We start from the raw sequence: 24,674 nt of genomic DNA, 5'->3' as shown, positions 1-24,674 counted from the left end.
TCTAGAAAGAAGTTACAGTATTGTTTAAAATGACCAAAATGTGCCTGCAACATGTAGAGTATATAAAATGTTGGAGGCCTAAGGCAGAATAGATAAAAACCCATGACTTGCATAGTAGTCGCCTCGCACTAGTAGTTTTTTTTTACTATTAAAATGCACAAAAAAAGGAAATGTGTGTTCTTGTCTCACAAAGGGATTGTGCACAAAATTCCCAAACAAGATAAACCACGGTTCCTTGTCCTATGCTGTAAGACCTTCTCACTTCTGCGAATACGCACTTCATGAAAATATGAGATAAACATAATGAGATGCAGGACACATCATGATTAATGCATACAGCCAGCACTCACTGTTGTCGCTGTTCTCGTCCTTGCTGCCATCGATGGTTCCGTCCGGCTGCATCTGCAGGTAGAAGCCCTGCTGGCTGAACAGTCGTGTCACGATGCCTTTCAGCTGTGGCTCTGTAACACACACACACACACACACACACACACACACACACACACACACACGCACGCACGCACACACACACACACACGCACGCACGCACACACATTGGGCCAAGCCAGAAACACACAAATCATTTGTCAGACTAGAATGGATGTTTGGATTTCAATGACCACAATAAAATACATTTGTAGTGGAGGCTGGCACCAAATAAAAACATAATATGTTAGGAATACATTAAATGGAAATAGGGCATCCATTTGTATTCACAATCCGCCCTCCTACTTACTGTTGGCAATCAATAACACTGTCACTAATATTGATCCCTAGGAATATTGCATCTTTGCAGAACCACTACATGCACATTATTTAGAGTTCACTTATTTTGAACACGGAGATTGAACAAGCAAGGTTGAACGACGGATTTCTTCCCGGGCGGTTTTTAATCGAAAAGTTTCCAGAGGTTTTTTTTTTCTCATTACAATAACCCTGAACCGACCTCCAACTTTGGGTCTGTGTCATCTGGTGCCTCGCCAGGGTGCTGCTGAAAGCTCTCAAAGCTTCAGGGAAGCAGAATTGGGGGAACAGAGATCAGGTTAAATAACGACTGGACATCTGGCAATGCCGGCCAGAAAACGATGGGCCTGATTTACTAAGATCCAAATACCATGCGCTAAACAGCATGTGCAAAAAATAAGATGGCGTGGTGCCTGTGATCTACTAACACTGTAATTGAAAAGTTGTGCAGAGAGTCTTATTTAAATAAGAATTGTGCGTGCATACCGGGCTTCTGCACATTAGTGTTTGTTGTCATGTGTTGAACCAGCATTTGTAACACCTTTTCTGACAACAGAAACACTCGGTGCGCGAGGCTGTGGATCACATCACCAACGCATTTGTGCGGAATGACTCAAACGCGAGAAAATGCATAGCGAAAGACATATTTTCATGTAGGCGATATAGTCAAATATTTCCTAAATAATAAAAATGAACGACATTAATTAAAAAAACGCCGTCAGACAACCAAAATGCATTAATTTTAAATCAGCCCTTGAAGTCATCCACCAGCTATAAAATTATAAAAGGAAATTGCTGAACAGACAATAGGTCTAATATTTTGTTGTTTTTGACCGTCCAAAATGTTGACACACAAACATGTAGGACAGAGGATTCTCGCCTGTCCATCGTTGATCCTGTGTGGAACTGTCAGTTTGCACGTCTTTCTGATATGTGCTAAATAAAACGCGAAATAGTGTTCGCAAAACAGTGATGCTTGTTGATAAATCACATTGCGCGTGCTAAATGGTTATATTTGCATGTTTGTCCTCCCAGTATTGCGAGAGCATGATCAGCATACATTTTGCATATTAATATAGACAGAGAAGGATTGCACGCCTTAGTCTGCTCACTAAACAGACACAATCCACTATGCAGGACTACGTTTGGTCGATCAGCTTTGCGTGCGCTATCAGGTTTGCATGTGTTTTAGTACACGCAAACCTTTAATAAAACCTTTATCTTTTCTCTATACAGGTAATAGATAGTACCCCATTCATCTAACATCATCCTGTTCTATAAGGTTTGAGGTTTTGTAATACAATTCTTCTTTTTTCACCCCGGAGATGATGTTTTCGAGGGGAAGGGAAAGCAGAGAGACAAACAAATCATTTTGTATTCTCTGGCAGGCAAAAGGGACCAAATGATGCAGATGTGTGGAAGATGTGCTAACATTTGCACCTCTTTTAGGCATAACTCATTCTCACATACAAGAACATGCATAAGTGGACCACATATGCCTAATATCACATTCTGCCAACAAAGCGGCGCAGAATGGCAAATAAGGTTTGCCTCTGCATATTTATGAGAAAGTCGAGGGAGAAAAAATGAGAAAGCAATCCGGCGGTGCTCGATACCGACGTATGGAAGAAAAGCCGTAAGGTAAAATACTCTGCAGCTCCAGTGTTGACTATTTTCATTGTAGTACCAGCTGGAAAAGTCTGTTTGGTAGCTAAATGAAAGAATATCAACATAATGTGTGTTCCATAACTAAACTTAGAGGTCAGGCCATTAAAGGGAAGTAATATAAAGCCCCCAATTCCTTTTACTACATCTCCAGAGAGCAGAAGGCTCAAGATGCAGACTACTGAACACGGTTCTTTCAACTTTATGTGGAGCTGATGTCAGCGCATCATGGGCCATCTGCTGCAGGCACAGCAGGACCATGGGGAAGGATGTTGCATATAGAAGAGTGGATGTGACATCAGCCAATGGTTGGTGTGCAACCGCTGTGACACGCTGAGTTTGGCAGGTTGCCTTTGTTTCTACATTGTATAGAAATGGACCAATAATTGACATTAAAATGTGATGTTGAAAAAGACCAGTAAGTCTTGAAAATATATTTCAACTGTTGGGATCGCCCCCTGTTGACAATTACAAAAATACAGTGTGTGTTGCTACAGCTTTATTCCACAACGGAATAAATGTGTTTTTGTGCTCACGATTCTACAGACAACACCCCATAATGACAATGTGAAAAGTATTATTTTAAAACTTTTGCAAATTTATTAAAAATAAACCAAAAAAAAATCACATGTACGTAAGTATTCACAGCCTTTGCTCAATACTTTGTTGATGCACCTCTGGCAGAAATTACAAACTCAAGTCTTTTTGAATACGATGCCACAAACTTGGCACACCTATCTTTGGACAGTTTCAACAATTCCTCTTTGCAGCACCTCTCAAACACCATCAGGTTGGGAAGTGTTGGTTTTCATCCAGGATGTCTCTCTACATTGCTGCATTCATCTTAGTCTAGTCATGGACGTGACCAAGAACCTGATGGTCACTCTGTCAGATCTACAGCAATCCTCTGTGGAGAGAGGAGAACCTTCCCGAAGGACAACCATCTCTTCAGCAATCCACCAATCAGGCCTGTTTGGTAGAGTGACCAGACCGAAGCCATTTCTTAGTAAAAAGTTTGCCAACATGCACCTGAAACACTCTCAGACCATGAGAAACTAAATTCTCTGGTCTGATGAGACAAAGATTGAAGTCTTTGGCGTGAATGCCAGGCGTCATGTTTGGAGGAAACCAGGCATCGCTCATCACCAGGCCAATACCATCCCTACAGTGAAGCATGGTGGTGGTAGCATCATGGTGTGGGGATGTTTTTACCTGCAGGAACTGGGAGACTAGTCAGGGTAGAGGGAAAGATGAATGCAGCAATGTAGAGAAACATTCTGGATGAAAAGCAATGCTTCCCATCACATCTGATGGAGCTTGAGAGGTGCTGCAAAGAGGAATGGGTGAAACTGTCCAAAGATAGGTGTGCCAAGTTTGTGACATCATATACAAAAAGACCTGAGGCTGCCAAAGGTGCATCAACAAAGTATTGAGCAAAGGCTGTCAATACATATGTACACGTGTTTTTTTAATTGCTTTTTTAAATAAATTTGCATCATTTAAAAAAAAAAAATTCACATTGTCATGATGTAGAATTTGGAGGACAAAAATGAACTCATTGCATTTTGGAATAAGGCTGTAACATAACAAAATGCTGAAAAAGTGGAGTGCTGTGAATATTTTCCTGATGCACTGTATGTGCTCTTGTCTCACATATCGAGTGTGAATGACAGTGCTGTTGTGTGTGACAGGTGGGGAAGTTTGACTGGGTTTAGTGTGACTTAACAGAGTAAGAATGTTGAGCAGCTCTGTCGATGTGTTTATGCTGGCTGAGTGTCATTGTTACCGCTGTTAATAAAGCATCTGAGAGTGCTTTTACGACCCTGACTCGACTTCTTCCCTGCAGGTCATTACAATACACTTTCTCACACGCTTACTTTTTGTTTCAATGTGGACTTCCCAGTGAGTTCTCCCTTAGTTGGGGGGTTCTCTGCATCTACAGCATGGGAGAGCCACTTGCGGGTGCTTTGGAGCTAGCTTTGCCATACAATAGGAGGGTTGCATATAACGTCACATCCGATTTCTTCTTTATTGCGCCTTAATTGACACGATGGTCAAGCAGTTTGAGCGTAGCTTTAAAACAAGTGAGAGAGTGTAAAGTTTCATCAGAAAATGCCGTATTGCTGTTCTGTTCTTGGGTGTTTCAGTCGTTCAAATAGAGAGATAGGAAAGAGCTTCTACGGAGTCCCCAAAGAAGTGGTTCAAAAAGGTAATAAAGTCAGGGTATAAACGAAAGTGTGTCAAAAGAAATGGCTCCTAAAAATATCACTTTCATCATCTTTTGTGGAGTACAATCGGACCATGCTTGTGTCTGCAGAGATCAATTCGTAAAATATTTGTTTGAACATTTGATTTGTTTGAGACACTTTCTGTGATGCAATCAAGTCTATTCTCTACTATATTAGTCCAGTTTGAGAGAAGAACTAAACTAAATAAATGACATTAGATCACATTAGTTTGTGTTCTTTTGTGGTTGCTATGCTTAAATATAACTAGAAGACCTGCTTTTGCAAATAAACTAACTCATGTTAAGTCCTAGTAATAAATATTTTCATTGTTGGTCCAATCCACTGCATTGTCCATTTTCATAATAATCTAAAAATGTGTTGTTGTTGTTGTTGTGTAGGAAAAACAAGTGCTTTTTTCAACACAGATGACCACATTATAGCGTCTTTGGTGATATTTGTTAGCATCAAGAAAATATCCTTAATAGTATTGATACACTTGATAAATAAATCTCAACAACCTAAACTGAATCTTGATATCACTAGCAAACATTGCTGAACAAAAGGGATATCTACAGCTAAATAATAGCCAAAATATCAACTTCACAGCATAAAAACAACTGCAGACATGAATTGGAGATAAGACTAATATTTGCAGCAGAAAATCAACTGCAAACAAACTTATCTTTTTCCTCATTAGCGTCACGATCACAGCAGCAATTGTTATGTCAATCAAATACGTTACTTAGTGATGTACGAATAAATCCAACTTTGTCTTTCACTGATTAATGTTTAATTTGTGGACCCCTCAGACGTAAAGACATGATGTGCCTCCAATCTTTTCTTCTCTAAATCCGTGTATGTGTCAAAGGAAGTGAGGTAGTAGTAACCTCTTGGTGATGATAAACGGTTTAAATCTTTTTTTTTAAATATTTTTCTTAAGAGTGTAAAACTCCACTCCATCCCATTTAAAATATTGTTTTCATGATAGTTTTTATATTTGCCTTGAAACATTTCAAAATAAGCCTAAATCTGCACAGATTCGGTTAAATAAACAGTAGACTAATGGGGCTTAGGCCATGGCCTGAAACCCAGAAGTGCCTCTAGGTCACGTGACTGCAACCCACCTATTTGCACTTTTCTTTGTTTCTGCTTTGTGTTTCTTCGCGTCGATGTGTTGTTCTGCATTACAATGTGGGAAGACAGTAATACATGACGCTAGCAGGCTAATATCCGTTAAATAATGTTTAATGGTTTTGTTTAAGGAATTTATAGTTAAATCATTATTATCACTTTAACTTTGACAGCCCTAATTTATTTTACATTCCTGCTGCAATTTTTTCACCAATGTATATGTCTTTAAATACACATCAATACTAATCCAATACACTGTGTAGCATAGACACCCTACTTACTGTACCTTGCAAGTTTGAAATAAAACATGAATCAATGACTTTACAGTGGAACCTCGATTTACAAACCTCTCATTATACGAACTTTTCGATTCATGAACCACAGATTGAAAAAAAATATGCTTTGTTGTAAGAACCTTGTCTTCGTGTACGAAGGTTTCATTGTGTGCCTGCAGTGCATCCACTTATTGATCTCTGTCAGCAGATCAGTCAGCACAGCAGTGCGCTTTTTAAGTGTTTTTTTCTTAGCTTTTTTACAGAATTGTTCCACCTCTTCTAGCTCAATATGAGTCCAAAGAAAGCAATAGACAAGTGATGTGTGGTTTGAAACACTCAGGCAGTATCCACAGTATTGTCGACATGACTTCTTCCCCCTTCCTTCAGCTGTATGCCAAGAAGATTACCCAAGAAGTTTAAGTGGATTTTAATTTCTATTCATAATCATTGTAGCGACCTGGATGTTCCAGCTAAGGAATGTTGTGATTTTAAACAGTGAGTGCACCACAGGGCTAGTAACAATGTGTGTGTTTTGTCGGTAGCTACAGAGGACGACAGTTCAGCTACTCATTTTTTTTTTTGCTTTGTTATTAAATAGATACAGCATAGAAGGGATTCATATGGCCTCACTCTTGGGTGTATCTCGCGTCAGAGGAAGGTGGGGGGGGCGGGGGTTACTAATTTTGCAATGCAGCCTGCTGAAAAAGTGCCACTCTACATAGCAACTGACGCTGTGGTCAAAGTTGGAATTGCCACAAAACACATTTTAAGATATTCAATACTCTATTGCCGTCTGGCAGCTTAAGTGGATAGTGAATCCCTCCAATTTGTCACGTTTCATGTGTCAGGTAAACCACGACAAATGGGGCCATATGAAGTTCCTTTCCAGTGTAGTTGACTTATCAACCCATTGTAATGTTTGATATACAGTTCTGTACAGCGCTTTACATTGTGTTCAAAGTGTACAAACCTTTACTCAAATATGGACTTTTTAATGGAGGAATTTGCTTCGATATAAAAACGTTCTATTTACAAACCCTGCTCAAAAACCATGAATTGAGGTTTCACTATATTTTTACATTTATGTTAGCATTTAAGATGGCTAGCGATTGGCACTCTAATTGTCCGCTAGCGATTATAACAGTGCAAACTGCCAGATAGCTATTCGCGGCACTCAACTGTAATATTTGAGTGTTTTAGTATTGCACAGTAAGGTCCCTTTAAAGCCAGTTTAAGTTAAAACCATTTTATACAGGATCTATAGGTAAGGGGTCCTCAAGCAGAGGCAACAAAAACGGTGGTACTTGCAAGGCAATATATTTTTGCGATGGTACTTTTTGTAAAGCGTTTGAGGACTTATGCTTTCAGATGCTCACTGAGCTGAAGGCTCATACACGACTACAGTTCAAACTAAGGATTTTTCTGATACGAAAAATGCCCCAAAAACGTATTTGAATTCTAAGGTGCATGACCTCACTCATTTTCAAAGGTTGCACTGCAAAATGTATATTTTACTTTATAGCTTAATTCAGGCACTATGAGCCAAATATGTGCCCGATGTTTAGTTTAGTTTAGTTTATTTCTTCGGTCAGCGGTCAACAAAACAAACAGTTTTACATAAATTTACAATTTTACAGACCGAAAGGTTATAGGCTGAAGTTGAGCACTTATTTGGCCTAACCCTGTGAACACTCTCAAATAAAATATGTAGCCAAACCAAGACACATTGGGCTCTGATCTTGAGCTTCATAGAAATGTGAAATTTCCTTTACACAACATATTATAAATACACCTTAAACACAACATAAAGACTGTTCAAATATATACACAGTAAAGACATGTGAAATATCCCTGTACACGTGTTGGTTAAACATTTGTACCAATAATATACTATATACGAACACTTATAATTCCATTATTATTTATGTCCCATATTTAGTTTTGTAATTAATATTGATCATAGTATTAACTACTGCTGTTGATTCCAGAGCGATATATTTTTTTAAGACATTGGTTTTTAAATGTGTGAATGGAACTGGAACATTTGAAGGAATTTTCCACGCTGTTCTACAGATGAACCACCCTGACAGAAACACATCTACTTTTTAAACTAGTTCTTGTTTACTTTCTTAAAGACTGATGAACCTCTGAGGTCGTATGTACTCTCCCTGGATTTGAACCTCTCCCGTAGACACCGAGGCAGCTTTATATGTCACAATAGCAGTGTTGAGGTCAACAAGATCATGCAGTTTTAATGTTTTTAATTGAATAAAAAGAGCATTGGTATGATCATAATAATCTGCATAATTTACAATTCTAATGGCTTTCTTTTGTCTACTCAATCGCCAACTCACCTACCCCTGTGGTCGGGCTATCCATTCCTGGGACAGGCCCCTCATCCTCCATCACAGGCCAGGGTGAGGTGTGTGAGTGTAAGAGAAAGTGTGTGTGCATTTGCATGAAAGGTGCACGGGAGCGCACACGACAGTAAATTACATGCGATCAGCACACTTCCATAAATGTTGTTGACGGCTTCCAATAATTTAGCAGTGAGAGTGTTGTGAAAGAAGTCCAGGGCACACAGCAAGTGTTGCCATGTGAAACATGAGGGGAGCTGCATAAAAAGGTCAAGACATGTACTTCATACTAATACAGGACAAGACATATAGGCACGCTGACAATGGTGTCATGGCCGTGAAATGGTGAATGATCCCCTGCTCTAACAGCAGGGGGTGGGGGAACACACCAATAAACACCTATATACAATAAATAGACTTAGGAGGGAGGATTCAACATTAACCAAAAAAAAAGAAGCAGAAATAAAGTGAGGAGGCGGAGCTAAGGAATCGTTTTTTTGTTTTGTTTGTTTTTTAAGACAGCCACACAAAGAGATGGAAAAAAAAATAAAAGTCAGCAATCAGACAGGTGTTGAAGCCCAACGGATTCCCCCCCCTTTCCTCAATGTGTCCCTCCCCGGCCCAGAAAAAAGAGGAAGGGGAGGGGGGGGCGGCGCAAAGATGGGGTGGAGACGAGAAGAAACACAGCACACACGGATGGAGGCTGAGCTACTGACCTAGCCTGCAGCCCTTATGGGACACCTGTGGAGGTTTCGAAGGTGCGTCTTACCAAGTAGGGGTGGAGGTTGGGACAGAAGGAGAAACAGTCTTTTAAAACAGGCAGAAGAGATCTTTTTAAATCCAGTGAATGGGCTTATATGAAGAAAAATGATGGGGTGGTCGACATTAACAAGGAGTTATACATACCTACCTGCCAAATATATATATATATTTTTTTTTTTTTACTCTACCTTTGTGTGACTTTTTTTTTGCACAAACACAACCATCAATAAAAGCAGAGTAGCTCTTAATCACTGAGGCTATACCCTCTCCACTGCAGTAAAGCTCCCACTCTGCAATAAACATTTACCATTAAAACATTTCATCTGAAAAGAGCCTTGTGGTGCACTGCGGTGCAATTTATCCCCCTCCCCAATCAGCACTCATTTGGAATTAGGGAATTGACAACCTCTTAGGGAGGGAGGGGGTTCAATTTGTTTACAAAAAGGGGGAAGGTGTGTCTGGGGTGACGTCACAGCCGAGACATGTTCTGCACTTCCAGGCTGCTGCCAAAATGGAACAGGTTGCTTCTACATTGTGTGGGTCAGATGGAAGCCAGTGACTGCAGCACAATGCCTCAGCTGCTCCAAAGAGGGGCGGGGGAGGGTTTGGGTTGGGTTCGTGGAAGGAGGTGTGGAGGGAGGTGGGGGGGTGTCCATTCACACACATGAGATTGGTTAGGTGGCGGCGTGGTATCGGGGCTACGGCACTGACCTGGTCGCCGGCGCACGGGTCTTTTCTTGCCGCTGCAGAAGCGCACTTTGCTGAAGACCCCCAAAAAATGCCTCTCGCAAAGCGAGCGGGGGTCCTTGCTGGGGCTGGGCCGACGCTTCGACGTGGACACGCGGTCGCTGTTTGATTCCCTCGCCTGCCGTTTCTGGCGGATCAGAGAGCTGGCGATCGCAGCCATCTCCCAGAACTGAACCGAGTCTTTTTTTTAAAGAAAAACAGGCAAGAGTCTAGTTGGGCTGAGGTTGTCACCTGCTGCAGATCATGCAAAAAGAGTGTCGGCCCAGAAAGGTTTCAGCCAAATGTCATTGTGATGAAGAAGTCCGGAACATCATTGAGATTCAGCTTGCATCTTTGCGTGATGGACAACTTTGTTCTGCTGTCGGGACTTGCTATAAATCCCCGGCTTGCCAGCGACATGCAACAGTGTTGATAAGTTGGTGCAGCTGCGTGTCAGTGGAAACACTCCAGGTGACCAGCACGCTTCCCAGCCCCTCAGCGGCACATCAGCCTTCCCCCCCTTATCCCTGCTTCTTCTGGTTCTTTTAAGAAATTATTATCAGGGCTGCAAAAAAAAAAAGGTCCTTTTGAATCCATGCGCAGAAAAGGAAGAGGGACGCAGTGGCTCCAATGTGCTGTGAGCTCAGACGAGCCCATGCATGCACGCTTCGGTTCCAACGATGGCACCGGGAGGGGGGGGCTGCAGGGGAGGTGGATGCAGGAGAAGGGGAGAGATCTCCGTATCAAGCAACAATTAGTCAGAGAGTGCTATCATTCTTCCGTGTGTTCCGGTGCGTGGATGCTGTGGGTTTGTTCCATCGCCGAAAGGGAAAGTGAAAGCTCTATAAACCCCCCCGCCCCCTGCCCCCACTTCCCCCTCCCTCTCTCTCTCTCACTCTCCCCCTCCTTCCTTCTCCTCCCCACTCTCCCTCTCTCCAACTCTTTTAACGCAACCATACGTGATTGTATTCGGAATTCTGCCATGCTACAAGAAGCAAAGTGGAAAACATCTGAATATACACACCGTTTCCACATGAGTTGGGAAATTGTGTTAGATGTAAATATAGACGGAATACAATGATTTGCAAATCATTTTCAACCCATATTAAATTGAATATGCTACAAAAAAAACATATTTGATGTCCAAATTGATAAACTTTTTTTTTTTTTTTTTCAAATAATCATTAACTTTAGAATTTGATGCCATGTGACAAAGAAGTTGGGAAAGGTGGCAATAAATACTGATAAAGTTGAGGAATGCTCATCAAACACTTATTTGGAACATCCTACAGGTGAACAGGCAAATTTGGAACAGGTGGGTGCCATGATTGGGTATAAAAGTAGATTCCATGAAATGCTCAGTCATTCACAAACAAGGATGGGGCAAGGGTCACCACTTTGTCAACAAATGCGTGAGCAAATTGTTCAACAGTTTAAGAAAAACCTTTCTCAACCAGCTATTGCAAGGAATTTAGGGATTTCATCATCTACGGTCCGTAATATCATCAAAGGGTTCAGAGAATCTGGAGATATCACTGCACGTAAGCAGCTAAGCCCGTGACCTTCGATCCCTCAGGCTGTACTGCATCAACAAGCGACATCAGTGTGTAAAAGATATCACCTCATGGGCTCAGGAACACTTCAGAAACCCACTGTCAGTAACTACAGTTGGTCGCTACATCTGTAAGTGCAAGTTAAAACTCTCCTATGCAAGGCGAAAACCGTTTATCAACAACACCCAGAAACACCGTCAGCTTTGCTGGGCCTGAGCTCATCTAAGATGGACTAATACAAAGTGGAAAAGTGTTCTGTGGTCTGACAAGTCCACATTTCGAATTGTTTTTGGAAACTGTGGACGTCGTGTCCTCCGGACAAAAGAGGAAAAGAACCATCTGGATTGTTATAGGCGCACAGTTGAAAAGCCAGCATCTGTGATGGTATGGGGGTGTATTAGTGCCCAAGACATGGGTAACTTACACATCTGTGAAGGCGCCATTAATGCTGAAAGGTAAATACAGCTTTTGGAGCAACATATGTTGCCATCCAAGCAAGACAATGCCAAGCCACGTGTTACATCAAAGTGGCTTCATAGTAAAAGAGTGCGGGTACTAGACTGGCCTGCCTGTAGTCCAGACCTGTCTCCCATTGAAAATGTGTGGCGCATTATGAATCCTAAAATACCACAACGGAGACCCCCGGACTGTTGAACAACTTAAGCTGTACATCAAGCAAGAATGGGAAAGAATTCCACCTGAGAAGCTTAAAAAATGTATCTCCTTAGTTCCCAAACGTTTACTGAGTGTTGTTCAAAGGAAAGGCCATGTAACACAGTGGTGAACATACCCTTTCCCAACTACTTTGGCACGTGTTGCAGCCATGAAATTCTAAGTTAATTATTATTTGTAAAAAAAAAAATAAAGTTTATGAGTTTGAACATCAAATATGTTGTCTTTGTAGTGCATTCAATTGAATATGGGTTGAAAAGGATTTGCAAATCATTGTATTTCGTTTATATTTACATCTAACACAATTTCCCAACTCATATGGAAACAGGGTTTGTACATTCAGACTAAACATGTGGATTTACAGTGGCATGCATTAAAGATGTGATGAAAGTAAGAATGGCAAACATCACACTACTTAGGACATGAGTCAAAGCCCCTATATATAGTCATCTACTTTAGACACAGTAGACATTGAAAGGTTCAAAGAAAACACATTTTTGGGTGTAATAATAGATGATAAAAATCAACTGGAAATGTCATATAAAAATATACAACATAAAGTAGCAAGAAACAAATGAATAATGAATAAAGCAAAATATGTTCTGTACCAAAAATCACTTCATATTGTCTACTGCTCACTAGTGTTACATATCTGAGTTATTGTGTAGAAATATGGGAAATAACTACAAAAGTACACTTCATTCACTAACTGTATTACAAAAAAGATCAGTTATAATAATACATCATGTTGGATATAGAGAACATACAAACACTTTATTTATTGAATCACAAATATTGAAATTCATTGATTTGGTAAAATTGCAAACATCTAAAATGATGTAAACCCTAACCTGCTAGCCAAGAATGTACAACAATTATTCTCAACAAAAGAGGACAAATAGAACCTTAGATTTAAAACATTTGTATGCACGTACAACACTTAAAACCTTTAGTATATCTGTATGTAGAATTAAATTGTGGAACGGATTAAGCAAAGAAATCCAACAAAGCACCAATATGATTCAGTTTAAGAGACTGTTCAAACTACAAGTGTTCACAAAGTACACACAACAATAATTATGATGAACATCTTCAACCCTTTTTTTTTTTAGACAAAAATTATTTATGTATTTAATATTTGTTTACTTCCATCCATCCATTTTCTACCGCTTGTCCCTTTCGGGGTCGCTGGTCAGCTGCATTATGGTATATTATTTATTTATTCACTGTTCTTGGAAATGGGATAAAACTGCTATGGTATGAAAAGGGGTAGGATTAAATAAGCTCAGCTTCCTCCTACTCCTTTTCGGACGTGCTGTAATGAAACAAGTGGAAATATGTGATGCATTACATTGCATTGTATGTTCCACTGACACTGGAACTGAACTGAACTTTGGTGATTCTCAAACTGTAGTACGTGTATCACTTGAGGTACGTGGGATCCATCTAGTGGCACGCCAATTAAAGTACAGTGTTTTATGTTCCTATATTCAAACACAGTGTTACTGTGTGTAATGTTACAGCGGCCAAAATATTAAATATACTTGTTAAATAAAACCTCTGCCTTGTTTTTAACGATTACTTAGGTCTACTATGCTACTGTATTTTAATATTGTCATTATGGTGGTACTTAATGAATACTTAGGTCTACTACACTACTGTATTTCAATGTTGTCATTATGGTGGTACTTAAGGAATACTTAGGTCTACTACACTACTGTATTTAAATGTTGTCATTATGGTGGTACTTAATGAATACTTAGGTCTACTACACTACCGTTTTTTAATGTTGTCATTATGGTGGTACTTGGAGAGCTGAGCCTTTTCTGAGGTGGTACTGTACACTCAAAAACCTGATCCAAGCCACTCTTTGGGGTGATATATTCAAATCTAATTTGATTAGCGTAAATAAATGTAAAATAAACATAAACATTTAATTTAATTGGTATAACATTCCTCCCCCCGCCAAAAACATGCACCTGGGGATAGGTTGATTGGCAACACAGCTGAGATAAGCTCCAGCACCCCCCGCGACCCCAAAAAGGACAAGCGGTAGAAAATGGATGGATGGACTATGGGTATCTTGGTACTAACTTTAACATAAACATTTATGATAATAAGGTACAACCCATAAGGGGGAGTGACTTGGCGAAAAATAACCACTCCACACGTTATGGAACATAGAAGACAGTTACACTGAACACTCTGAGGTAACACGGAAGACTGAGTTAATAGACGTAGAAAATAGGTGTTCAAAATCCAAATTAGGGCCCTAAATGCAGCCCCAACAATTGTCCACACTTTCTATTTTGTGTGAAGTATATTTCACACTATTTCACTCAAAATTTAAACAAATGTAATGCATGTTTTGGACTAAAACGATTTAATGGGAAATACATTGCTCAATAATTATTTTTTTCAGTGCAAAATAACAAATTTGACATGATTAAAACATAAATTAGCAAGCCTTCTCGACACAACTCCCGCACCAGGAATCCAAGCCACGACATCTGTTTTGCAGGAACAAGCATTGACACTGCACGCTTTGGAGGACAGTGAGCTACTTAGGGACATTTGCAATTATATTACAATCAGAGGCTAGGAATAAGTTTGTGGTATTATGTCCTTCATTCATTGACATTTTACCTTCTCAGCATATAGCAAAATAAATGACAAAGATTACAAAGAATGATACACAATATTATCAAACTACTTGTTTCGACATCTACTGTATAACACAGAGCAAAGGGCAAAATGTGATTTGTTTTGTGGGCGTTATGTGCTAAAGGATATGAAGAAAGGTTGTAGATATAATCATTGGAATACTTCTATCTCATTTACAAAGGTAGGCCTACAGTCGTTACATTTTCAATGTGTATTGTGGGGGGACAAATGCACAGAAAAAAAGAAATACTATGTTAAAATGCATGTGTCAGCACATACAAATGAACATATATACCGTATTTTTCGGACTATAAGTCGCAGTTTTTTTCATAGTTTGGCCGGGGGTGCGACTTATACTCCGGAGCGACTTATGTGTGAAATTATTAACACATTACCGTAAAATATCAAATAATATTATTTATCTCATTCACGTAAGAGACTAGACGTATAAGATTTCATGGGATTTAGCGATTAGGAGTGACAGATTGTTTGGTAAACGTATAGCATGTTCTATATGTTATAGTTATTTGAATGACTCTTACCATAATGTTACGTTAGCATACCAGGCACGTTCTCAGTTGGTTATTTATGCCTCATATAACGTACACTTATTCAGCCTGTTGTTCACTATTCTTTATTTATTTTAAATTGCCTTTCAAATGTCTATTCTTGGTGTTGGCTTTTATCAAATAAATGTCCCCAAAAAATGCGACTTATACTCCAGTGCGACTTATATATGTTTTTTTCCTTCTTTATTGTGCATTTTCGGCCGGTGCGAATTATACTCCGGAGCGACCTATACTCCGAAAAATACGGTATGTATGATATGTAAATATGTCAGGTTGTAGCTAAAGGATCATTTTCGCCTGTAGTCCCCATGGTTGATGTACTGCATGACAATAACATGATCAATAAAACAAAGAAAAGTCAGGATCACTACCACAGACTCATTAATATTTGGGTAATTAATAAAACAGTTTTTTTAGGTAATTATTTAAAAAAATAATGAAACGAAATAGAAATAAAATTTAAAAAAGAGAAATGCATATGTACTGCGTTGCACACAACCCAGATAAAATGCCAGTATGTAAAAATATAGATGTGTAAATGCATGTCTATAAGTGCTCATTTTATGACCTTGAATAAATTACCTTATTGATTGTGTTTATTCATTTACATTTCTTTTCATTAGCCATTTTATTATATTTTTTCCAAGGACAAAAAAATTTGGACAAACTGTAACTTAAGAGTAGTCAGTGTACAGCTTATGAAGCAATAACCCAACACACAGCCATAATTGTGTACGTTGAACAAGGTGTCCAAAGTCTGAAATCCTCTTGGACTTGGGATTCCTGCATGAGAGCTGCACAGGTTGTTACTGGAATCCTCCTCCGTGCAGCACTCATGCAGCCCCAGACCATGACACTACCACCACCACGCTTCACTGTAAGACACACTTCTTCTCTTGGTAGTACGTTACCACACATCCAGACCAACTATGGCTGCCAATTGAGTTACTTTTATTGCAAATCAATACATGCTGTACACTGACTACAGATCCACGTTTCATTGGTATTGTTGCTTGAGGGTGTAAAATCAAATATAATATGCATACAATAATCAAATATAATATGCATACAATGTGTGGCAGGAAAAGTGTCTTCACCAGCACACTAAATCTTCCTTTCTGCATGAAATATTTAGAAGGTCTTTTAACCGATCATCATTTTCCTTTCAAAGGAAAAAAAAAAAGAAGTATTTTATTCATATGCTTTTCCTTTACGTAACACTTGAATACAACAGAATGTTTGAGGGTGAGATAAGGAGGGGCAGTGCGTTTTCCACAGGAGAGAGTAGGGACAAACAAGGTATGCAAGCAAGAGTCTAAATCAGGTCGTAATGTTATTGGCTTGTCGTTTACTTGGTAGAAAGGATATGTCAGGGCAGCAACAAGAAATAATGGATAAACACGTCTATCATTCCAACAGTAGTGTGGGTTCCCTGCATGGGCATCTTTCAATGCACGTCTTTACATCAGAGACGGTCAACTTAAGCTGCGTCCTAATGCTATGGAGATAACACTCTTGTTGCAGATGAAATAATGACGTCTTAAACTGTCAATTAAAATGAGTGACAGTGGAAAATATGAAAACATGCTGTATGCTGCCATTGCAGTGAATATTAACACAGGAGTAAGGCCTGCTCAAACATTATATATTTATAGAGGTCTGCTGCCCTCGTGTGGAAGAAACATTTACTACAAGTGTTTAGTTTTCATCAGGGTTTATTCAGAAGTCATCAATGTTTAATATCAACTCAAAATGTTGGTGTATTTTTGTGGCATGTGTATCTTTAAATTGAACTATTTCCTATCATAATACAAGTACTGAGAAAACAGCCCCCCCCCCCCCAAAATAAGAATAATAGTAATGATGCAAAGGCGATACTACATACTTGCCAACCTTGAGACCTCCGATTTCGGGAGGTGTGTGGGGGGTGGGGGAGTATATTTACAGCTAGAATTCACCAAGTCAAGTATTTCATATATATATATATATATATATATATATATATATATATATATATATATATATATATATATATATATATATAAGAAATACTTGACTTTCAGTGAATTCTAGCTACTGTATATATATATATATATATATATATATATATATGTATGTGTGGGGGGAAAAAATCACAAGACTACTTCATCTCTACAGGCCTGTTTCATGAAGGGTTCCCTCAATCATCAGGAGATTGGAAAAAAAAAAAAAAATCTGATGATTGAGGGAACCCCTCATGAAACAGGCCTGAAGTAGTCTTGTGATTTTTTTTCTCACACATACATATATTGCGCTCTACCACGGTATCGAGCACTAGTTTTTGGATAACCTTATTAAGACATACATATACAGGTAAAAGCCAGTAAATTAGAATATTTTGGAAAAACTTGATTTATTACAGTAATTGCATTCAAAAGGTGTAACTTGTACATTATATTTATTCATTGCACACAGACTGATGCATTCAAATGTTTATTTCATTTAATTTTGATGATTTGAAGTGGCAACAAATGAAAATCCAAAATTCCGTGTGTCACAAAATTAGAATATTACTTAAGGCTAATACAAAAAAGGGATTTTTAGAAATGTTGGCCAACTGAAAAGTATGAAAATGAAAAATATGAGCATGTACAATACTCAATACTTGGTTGGAGCTCCTTTTGCCTCAATTACTGCGTTAATGCGGCGTGGCATGGAGTCGATGAGTTTCTGGCACTGCTCAGGTGTTATGAGAGCCCAGGTTGCTCTGATAGTGGCCTTCAACTCTTCTGCGTTTTTGGGTCTGGCATTCTGCATCTTCCTTTTCACAATACCCCACAGATTTTCTATGGGGCTAAGGTCAGGGGAGTTGGCGGGCCAATTTAGAACAGAAATACCATGGTCCGTAAACCAGGCACGGGTAGATTTTGCGCTGTGTGCAGGCGCCAAGTCCTGTTGGAACTTGAAATCTCCATCTCCATAGAGCAGGTCAGCAGCAGGAAGCATGAAGTGCTCTAAAACTTGCTGGTAGACGGCTGCGTTGACCCTGGATCTCAGGAAACAGAGTGGACCGACACCAGCTGGACTGCTGCTGAGTGGTCCAAAGTCATGTTTTCTGACGAAAGCAAATTTTGCATTTCCTTTGGAAATCGAGGTCCCAGAGTCTGGAGGAAGACAGGAGAGGCACAGGATCCACGTTGCCTGAAGTCTAGTGTAAAGTTTCCACCATCAGTGATGGTTTGGGGTGCCATGTCATCTGCTGGTGTCGGTCCACTCTGTTTCCTGAGATCCAGGGTCAACGCAGCCGTCTACCAGCAAGTTTTAGAGCACTTCATGCTTCCTGCTGCTGACCTGCTCTATGGAGATGGAGATTTCAAGTTCCAACAGGACTTGGCGCCTGCACACAGCGCAAAATCTACCCGTGCCTGGTTTACGGACCATGGTATTTCTGTTCTAAATTGGCCCGCCAACTCCCCTGACCTTAGCCCCATAGAAAATCTGTGGGGTATTGTGAAAAGGAAGATGCAGAATGCCAGACCCAAAAACGCAGAAGAGTTGAAGGCCACTATCAGAGTAACCTGGGCTCTCATAACACCTGAGCAGTGCCAGAAACTCATCGACTCCATGCCACGCCGCATTAACGCAGTAATTGAGGCAAAAGGAGCTCCAACCAAGTATTGAGTATTGTACATGCTCATATTTTTCATTTTCATACTTTTCAGTTGGCCAACATTTCTAAAAATCCCTTTTTTGTATTAGCCTTACACAATATTCTAATTTTGTGACACACGGAATTTTGGATTTTCATTTGTTGCCACTTCAAATCATCAAAATTAAATGAAATAAATATTTGAATGCATCAGTCTGTGTGCAATGAATAAATATAATGTACAAGTTACACCTTTTGAATGCAATTACTGAAATAAATCAAGTTTTTCAAAATATTCTAATTTACTGGCTTTTACCTGTATATATATATATATATATATATATATATATATATATATATATACATATATATATATATATATATATATATATATATATAAGAGAAATACTTGAATTTCAGTGTTCATTTATTTACACATATACACACACATAACACTCATCTACTCATTGTTGAGTTAAGGGTCGAATTGTCTATCCTTGTTCTATTCTCTGTCACTATTTTTCTAACCATGCTGAACACCCTCTCTGATGATGCATTCTGCTTCGTCTCCTTGTTGTGTGCGCAGTTGTGCACTGCACTCTCTAAAAGCCGTAGATGTTATTGTCACATATGCATGTACAGTAGATGGCAGTATTGTCCTGTTTAAGAGTGTCACAACATTGCTGTTTACGGCAGACGAACTGCTTTACGGTAGACGAAAACGTGACTGCTGTTGTTGTGTGTTGTTGCCGCGCTGGGAGGACGTTAATGAAACTGTCTAACAATAAACCCACATAAGAAACCTAAGAACTCGCCCTCGATCATTCTACAGTTATAACGTGATTGGGCAGGCATGCTGTTTATATTGTGGGAAAGCGGACTTGAAAATAGGCTGTCGACACGTCACTCAGGTCCGCCTGAATTTCGGGAGATTTTCGGGAGAAAATTTGTCCCGGGAGGTTTTCGGGAGAGGCGCTGAATTTTGGGAGTCTCCCGGAAAATCCTGGAGGGTTGGCAAGTATGCGATACTATCCCTAAAAGTCTGCCTAATTTTTTGATAGTTTGGTGGAATTCCAAAAACTTAAAATGTCGTGCATCTGCAAGATGTTTAAAAATATTCACCCAGTAGGCTTTCAGACAGGGACAGGACCAGAACATGTGTGTTTGTTTGCAGGAGTCGATTGACATTGATTACATGTGTCTGCAATATTGGCATACATTTTGGAAAGTTTAGAGTTAGTAAAATAGATGTGATGGACAACCTTAATCTGTATTAGATTAACATTTGAAAAAGATGTGCTATCATTTATTTGTATCAATGCAGATCTCCAGTCATTGTCCTCCAAAACCTTGCCAAATTCTGCTTCCCAGTCTTTTCTAATCTTTATTTTAATCACTATTATTAATTTGACCGAAGTTATATTAATATTTTCTTGTAAAATTCTGCTTTTGGAATGTTTGATGTCTAAAAGTGGTTTTATATATTTTCTTGGCCAACATGTTCTCAAAGGGGATATCAACCAGTAAATACTTGTGCCTGCAACCCAAGTAATAGTTACCTTAATATTTCTTTCACAATTTATATGCACCGGCATGTTGTGTATTTAAATTTAGTGTACTAAATTATGAGAAAATGGCTTAATTTCGCTAGAAAAAAATTAAATTTTATATGAATTTTGCATTAGAAGGGATTAGATTTATGCAAGTATATAAAAACACAGCCTGTCAGATTCTAACAAACAACATTGACAACACACTGCAGGGGCATCAAAACAGTGTGAGAAAGTTGAGTTATATACAAAACTATCTCTGATTTACAAAAATTGTGAATATTATGGATTGTTATTACAAGAGAAGAGCATGAAGATGTGATTCTTTTCAAGCACGCATTGACACCTGATAAAAGCCAGGTATAAATTTGACACATTTGAACATATGAGGCTCAAAGACTGCAGCAGGTAGCTTTCATGCTTGCAATACAGGAGGGAATACATGACATTTCAGCTTGCAAAGCATACCATCCATCCATCCATCCATTTTCTACCACTTGTCCCTCTTGAGGGTCACAGGGGTGGCTGGAGCCTATTCCAGCTGCATTTGGGCAGAAAGCGGGGTACACCCTGGACAAGTTGCCACCTCACCGCAGGGCCAACACAGATAGACAACATTCACACACTAGTCTCAACATATCCCCAGGTGCATGTCTTTGGAGGTGGGAGGAAGGCGGAGTACCCGGAGAGAACCCACGCAGTCACAAGGAGAACATGCAAACTCCACACAGAAAGGCCCCAAGCCTGTGGATGGAACCCAGGACCATCTTATTGTGAGGCACCAGCACAAACCCCTGGTCCACCGTGATTCCCCAAAGAATAGCATCTTATACCAAATTTGATCATTCGCACCCCTTATTGCACCAGGTCTGACAGACGATTCAGTGACAATTAATTTCTTCCTGATATCGTACATTTGAGGATAATTTATAGACACAATAAATGTATTAAAAATACAAGCATCAGTAGGCTCTGAATGTATTGCAATCAGAGTGAAATGTTGAGATAATTGATGATTTTCAAGCAGACAAACATACTTTGATTCATATATGCATGTGTTATTTATTATGAATAATAGATATGTACGGGGGCAGCACGGTGGATCAGGGGTTAGTGCATGTGCCTCACAATACGAAGGTCCTCAGTTCAATCCTGGGCTCGGGATCTTTCTGTGTGGAGTTTGCATGTTCTCCCCGTGAGTGCGTGGGTTCCCTTCGGGTACTCTGGCTTCCTCCCACCTCCAAATACATGCACCTGGGGATAGGTTGATTGGCAACACTAAATTGGCCCTAGTGTGTGAATATGAGTGTCTGTCTATCTGTGTTGGCCCTGCGATGAAGTAGCGACTTGTCCAGGGTGTACCCCACCTTCCGCCCGAATGCAGCTGAGAAAGGCTCCAGCAACCCCCGTGACCCTGAAAGGGACAAGCGGTAGAAAATGAATGGATGGAGATATCTACGGTATAAGTCAATGTTATGGCTCCACACAATGTTTTGGGACCTGGAGAGAAACCAAAAACAGCTGAAAAAGTTTATGAAACAATGCGCCGACTCGTGAAGGTGTGATGAGGGTTTATCCAACAGAACAAATAAAAAGCTTTTATTCTTGACTACCACAGATCCCAGTGTGTGCTGCTTCTGTTCCAGTTGTCTCAAAGGAGTCCACTGTGCCTGATGGAGTTTCTAATTATCTGCCCTGATTTTTTTTGAGAGACACTTCAGCTAAAGTACCAGCGATAAACCATCACAGTGCAGGAGCCCTCAATAGGTGCCAAAGCTTTTTATTTGGCCCGCCAAACATCACCCAAATAATGAAGCCACTCAGAGAAGTGTTCATTCATGCAGTACGTCCTCCACTGAGCAGGGGCGACAGCAAAACACAGGCTGATGTAACGGCAGCGTAGAAGAAGAAAAGCATGTTAAGTGGGGATACGCATCGTAACGCCGCTCAAAATTCTTACATGATACGCATTACAAGTGAAAGACAGGAAGTGCGTTTTTCACAAATGCATCTACTCGGCAATTAAACACAAGCGGTAATGAAAGGCAAAGTATTTGCCACAGGAGTGAAGATCCAGACAAGCATTTTGGGCTCCTCCACAAGCCAGGGGAGTGTGTCGCGAAAGGTGAGGAGTGGAAGCGTGCCGAACAACTCTACAAGCGTGCCGGGAGTCTGGGAGTCATGACTAGAGATAGTGATGAAGACAGAACTTGGAGACACTATATGTAAATCAGGGGTCTTCAAAATGCAACCATGGGCCTATTTACCAAAATTTTAGAAAATAAATAAATAAAATAGAGCAAAAGAACCTAACGTAATGAGAAAAAACTGAAAAGTAGATACTAACATCTATTAAAACAATGATTTGTAAATGTATTTTTTTAACATTTTTTAAAAAAGGATATGAACCTGAGTCAAGATCAACTAAGCAAATTAGTCAATGATGTCAATTTGACAAAAGCAAGAAAAACCTAAAGTTAATTCAGTTGTTTTTGCCATACCAGAATATGATGAAGCGTATGTGGCACTTGGCTTCACTGGAACCTCGCTGGGAGACCAGGAAAGACCAGTGTGTTGTTTCCTTTAATGTTAATAAGTTATGCAGAGGTGTACTCATAACAATTTTATAGGCAGATTATACTACTTATAGTCAAAGGGAGAGTGGGGGGATACATTTTCTTTTTCTTAGGGGGGCGTAACAGAAACTATTTGAGAAGCACTGAGTTAATGTAGCACTGTCTGAAATGTAGCAACACAACAGGAATTTATAACTGTCTCTTGAGTATGAAGCCCAATAAAACTACTTATTAGACTCCAGTGCAACTTTTCCAAGTATGTTCTCCAGCTGTAAATGTCATGTTTCACGTTTTAAGTTTTTTATAGTCCCACCCAACTCAACTATGGACGTCATATTGCAGCATGTGTAAATGTGCATGTATGAGTCAACAGAGACACGCTTTATACTTTCAAACCAGAAAGTCACCATTAATTGTAATGATCATAATGTTTCTCTGCTTTTGTATTGCCTTTTCAAGTATTGATTAGTATTTGTATTATCATCTGTGTGGGCGGTAGCACAGAAACTTTCCAAAGTTTGGAGTATACGTCAACTTGAGCTTCAAGGTCTAAATAAATTTGACACTCCAGATGTAAGGACTAAGAATAATAGACATTTTTAGAAGTACAACTGACATAAGAAGAAATTGTCTACGGTACCAGGAAATGAAAAGTTTGGGAACTGCGGCCTAGTGGTGTCTCTATCCACGTTACTGATTGCCGTCTTTAGTTTTGGGGACTTTGACGCGACATTGCACCCTTTGGCGCGCAGGCTGAAGCGTGGAGGACTGCGGGGCTCGGCAGCTGACTGGTGCACACTTAACTCAGCGCTAAAGGAGAGACTCCATGCATGCGCCGCAGCCACACACACACACACACACACACACACACACGCACACTGGACTTGTTGTGGCCAATGAAACCACTCAACCTCTATCCTCTTCATCCTCACCATCATCCCGCCCCCCCTCCACAAAACGAGCATGGTGTGTGTGAGGTCTCTCACCGTTGGTGATAGTGGGCGACTTCGATCGTTGTCCACAGAAACACTGCAGCATATGCGCTCCTTTCTGAAGGAATGGCCTCAGAATCCTCATTGATTTGGCTTTGATGGGAGCCTGTCTCAATCCAAACAATGGTAGACCACAACACAGCATGCAGGGTCAGGCAGCATCGCCTCTATCTCTCTACAGCCTCAGAAGGGCACAGGCTGCAGGACACGTTAGGCTAGGACCAGGCATTTTGAGGCAGTCTCCCCACCACCACCTTACTCCAGGCTTCTCATCTAGTCCGCTCGGTCTACTGTCGGCATGCACACTCCTCTCGTTTCTCCAGGCAACGCAAGGACGACACACTGTGCTCCAATTGTATGGCACCGTCAGCGGACGTAAGAGCAGGGGGGGGAAAAAAGAGACAAGGAGAAGAGAGAGCGGTGGGTAGGAGGAGGAGGAGAGGAGCGATGGGGGAGGTTTTGTGCATGAGGGAGGGGAGATGCGGAGCATGCACGCCAAACTTAAGCTGCATAAGTAGCAAGCAAGCAAGCTGGCCGGTGTTTGGGTGAGGTAATGCAGGAGTTGAAGAAATGATGTGCAGG

The 24,674-nt window shown here is 40.1% G+C and overlaps 1 protein-coding gene across 5 annotated transcripts in view; it reads right to left on the bottom strand.

Annotated features, from left to right (window-relative positions):
- Positions 1-24,674, bottom strand: part of fgf12a (fibroblast growth factor 12a) — a 97,756-nt gene that overhangs the window by 58,245 nt on the left and 14,837 nt on the right. Inside the window, exons 1-3 of one of the 5 annotated variants that reach the window (XM_072912320.1) lie at positions 9,835-10,697; positions 9,694-9,767; positions 351-402 (exon numbers count right to left, since the gene is read on the bottom strand). The exons of 1 other annotated variant lie outside the window; for it this stretch is intronic. In XM_072912320.1, coding sequence (XP_072768421.1) covers positions 351-402; positions 9,694-9,767; positions 9,835-10,069 — 361 coding nt within the window. In that variant the 5' untranslated portion in view covers positions 10,070-10,697. Of the gene's footprint in view, positions 1-350; positions 462-9,116; positions 9,165-9,693; positions 9,768-9,834; positions 10,698-24,086; positions 24,357-24,674 lie in introns of those variants that run through there. 3 more of the 5 variants (XM_061927739.2, XM_061927741.2, XM_061927740.2) reach the window with 3 other exon arrangements.

The sequence above is a fragment of the Nerophis lumbriciformis genome, linkage group LG35 (assembly GCF_033978685.3).
Source record: "Nerophis lumbriciformis linkage group LG35, RoL_Nlum_v2.1, whole genome shotgun sequence".
NCBI lineage: Eukaryota > Metazoa > Chordata > Actinopteri > Syngnathiformes > Syngnathidae > Nerophis > Nerophis lumbriciformis.
Note: the sequence above shows the minus strand (reverse complement) of the source record. Positions and strands in the feature narration are given on the sequence as shown.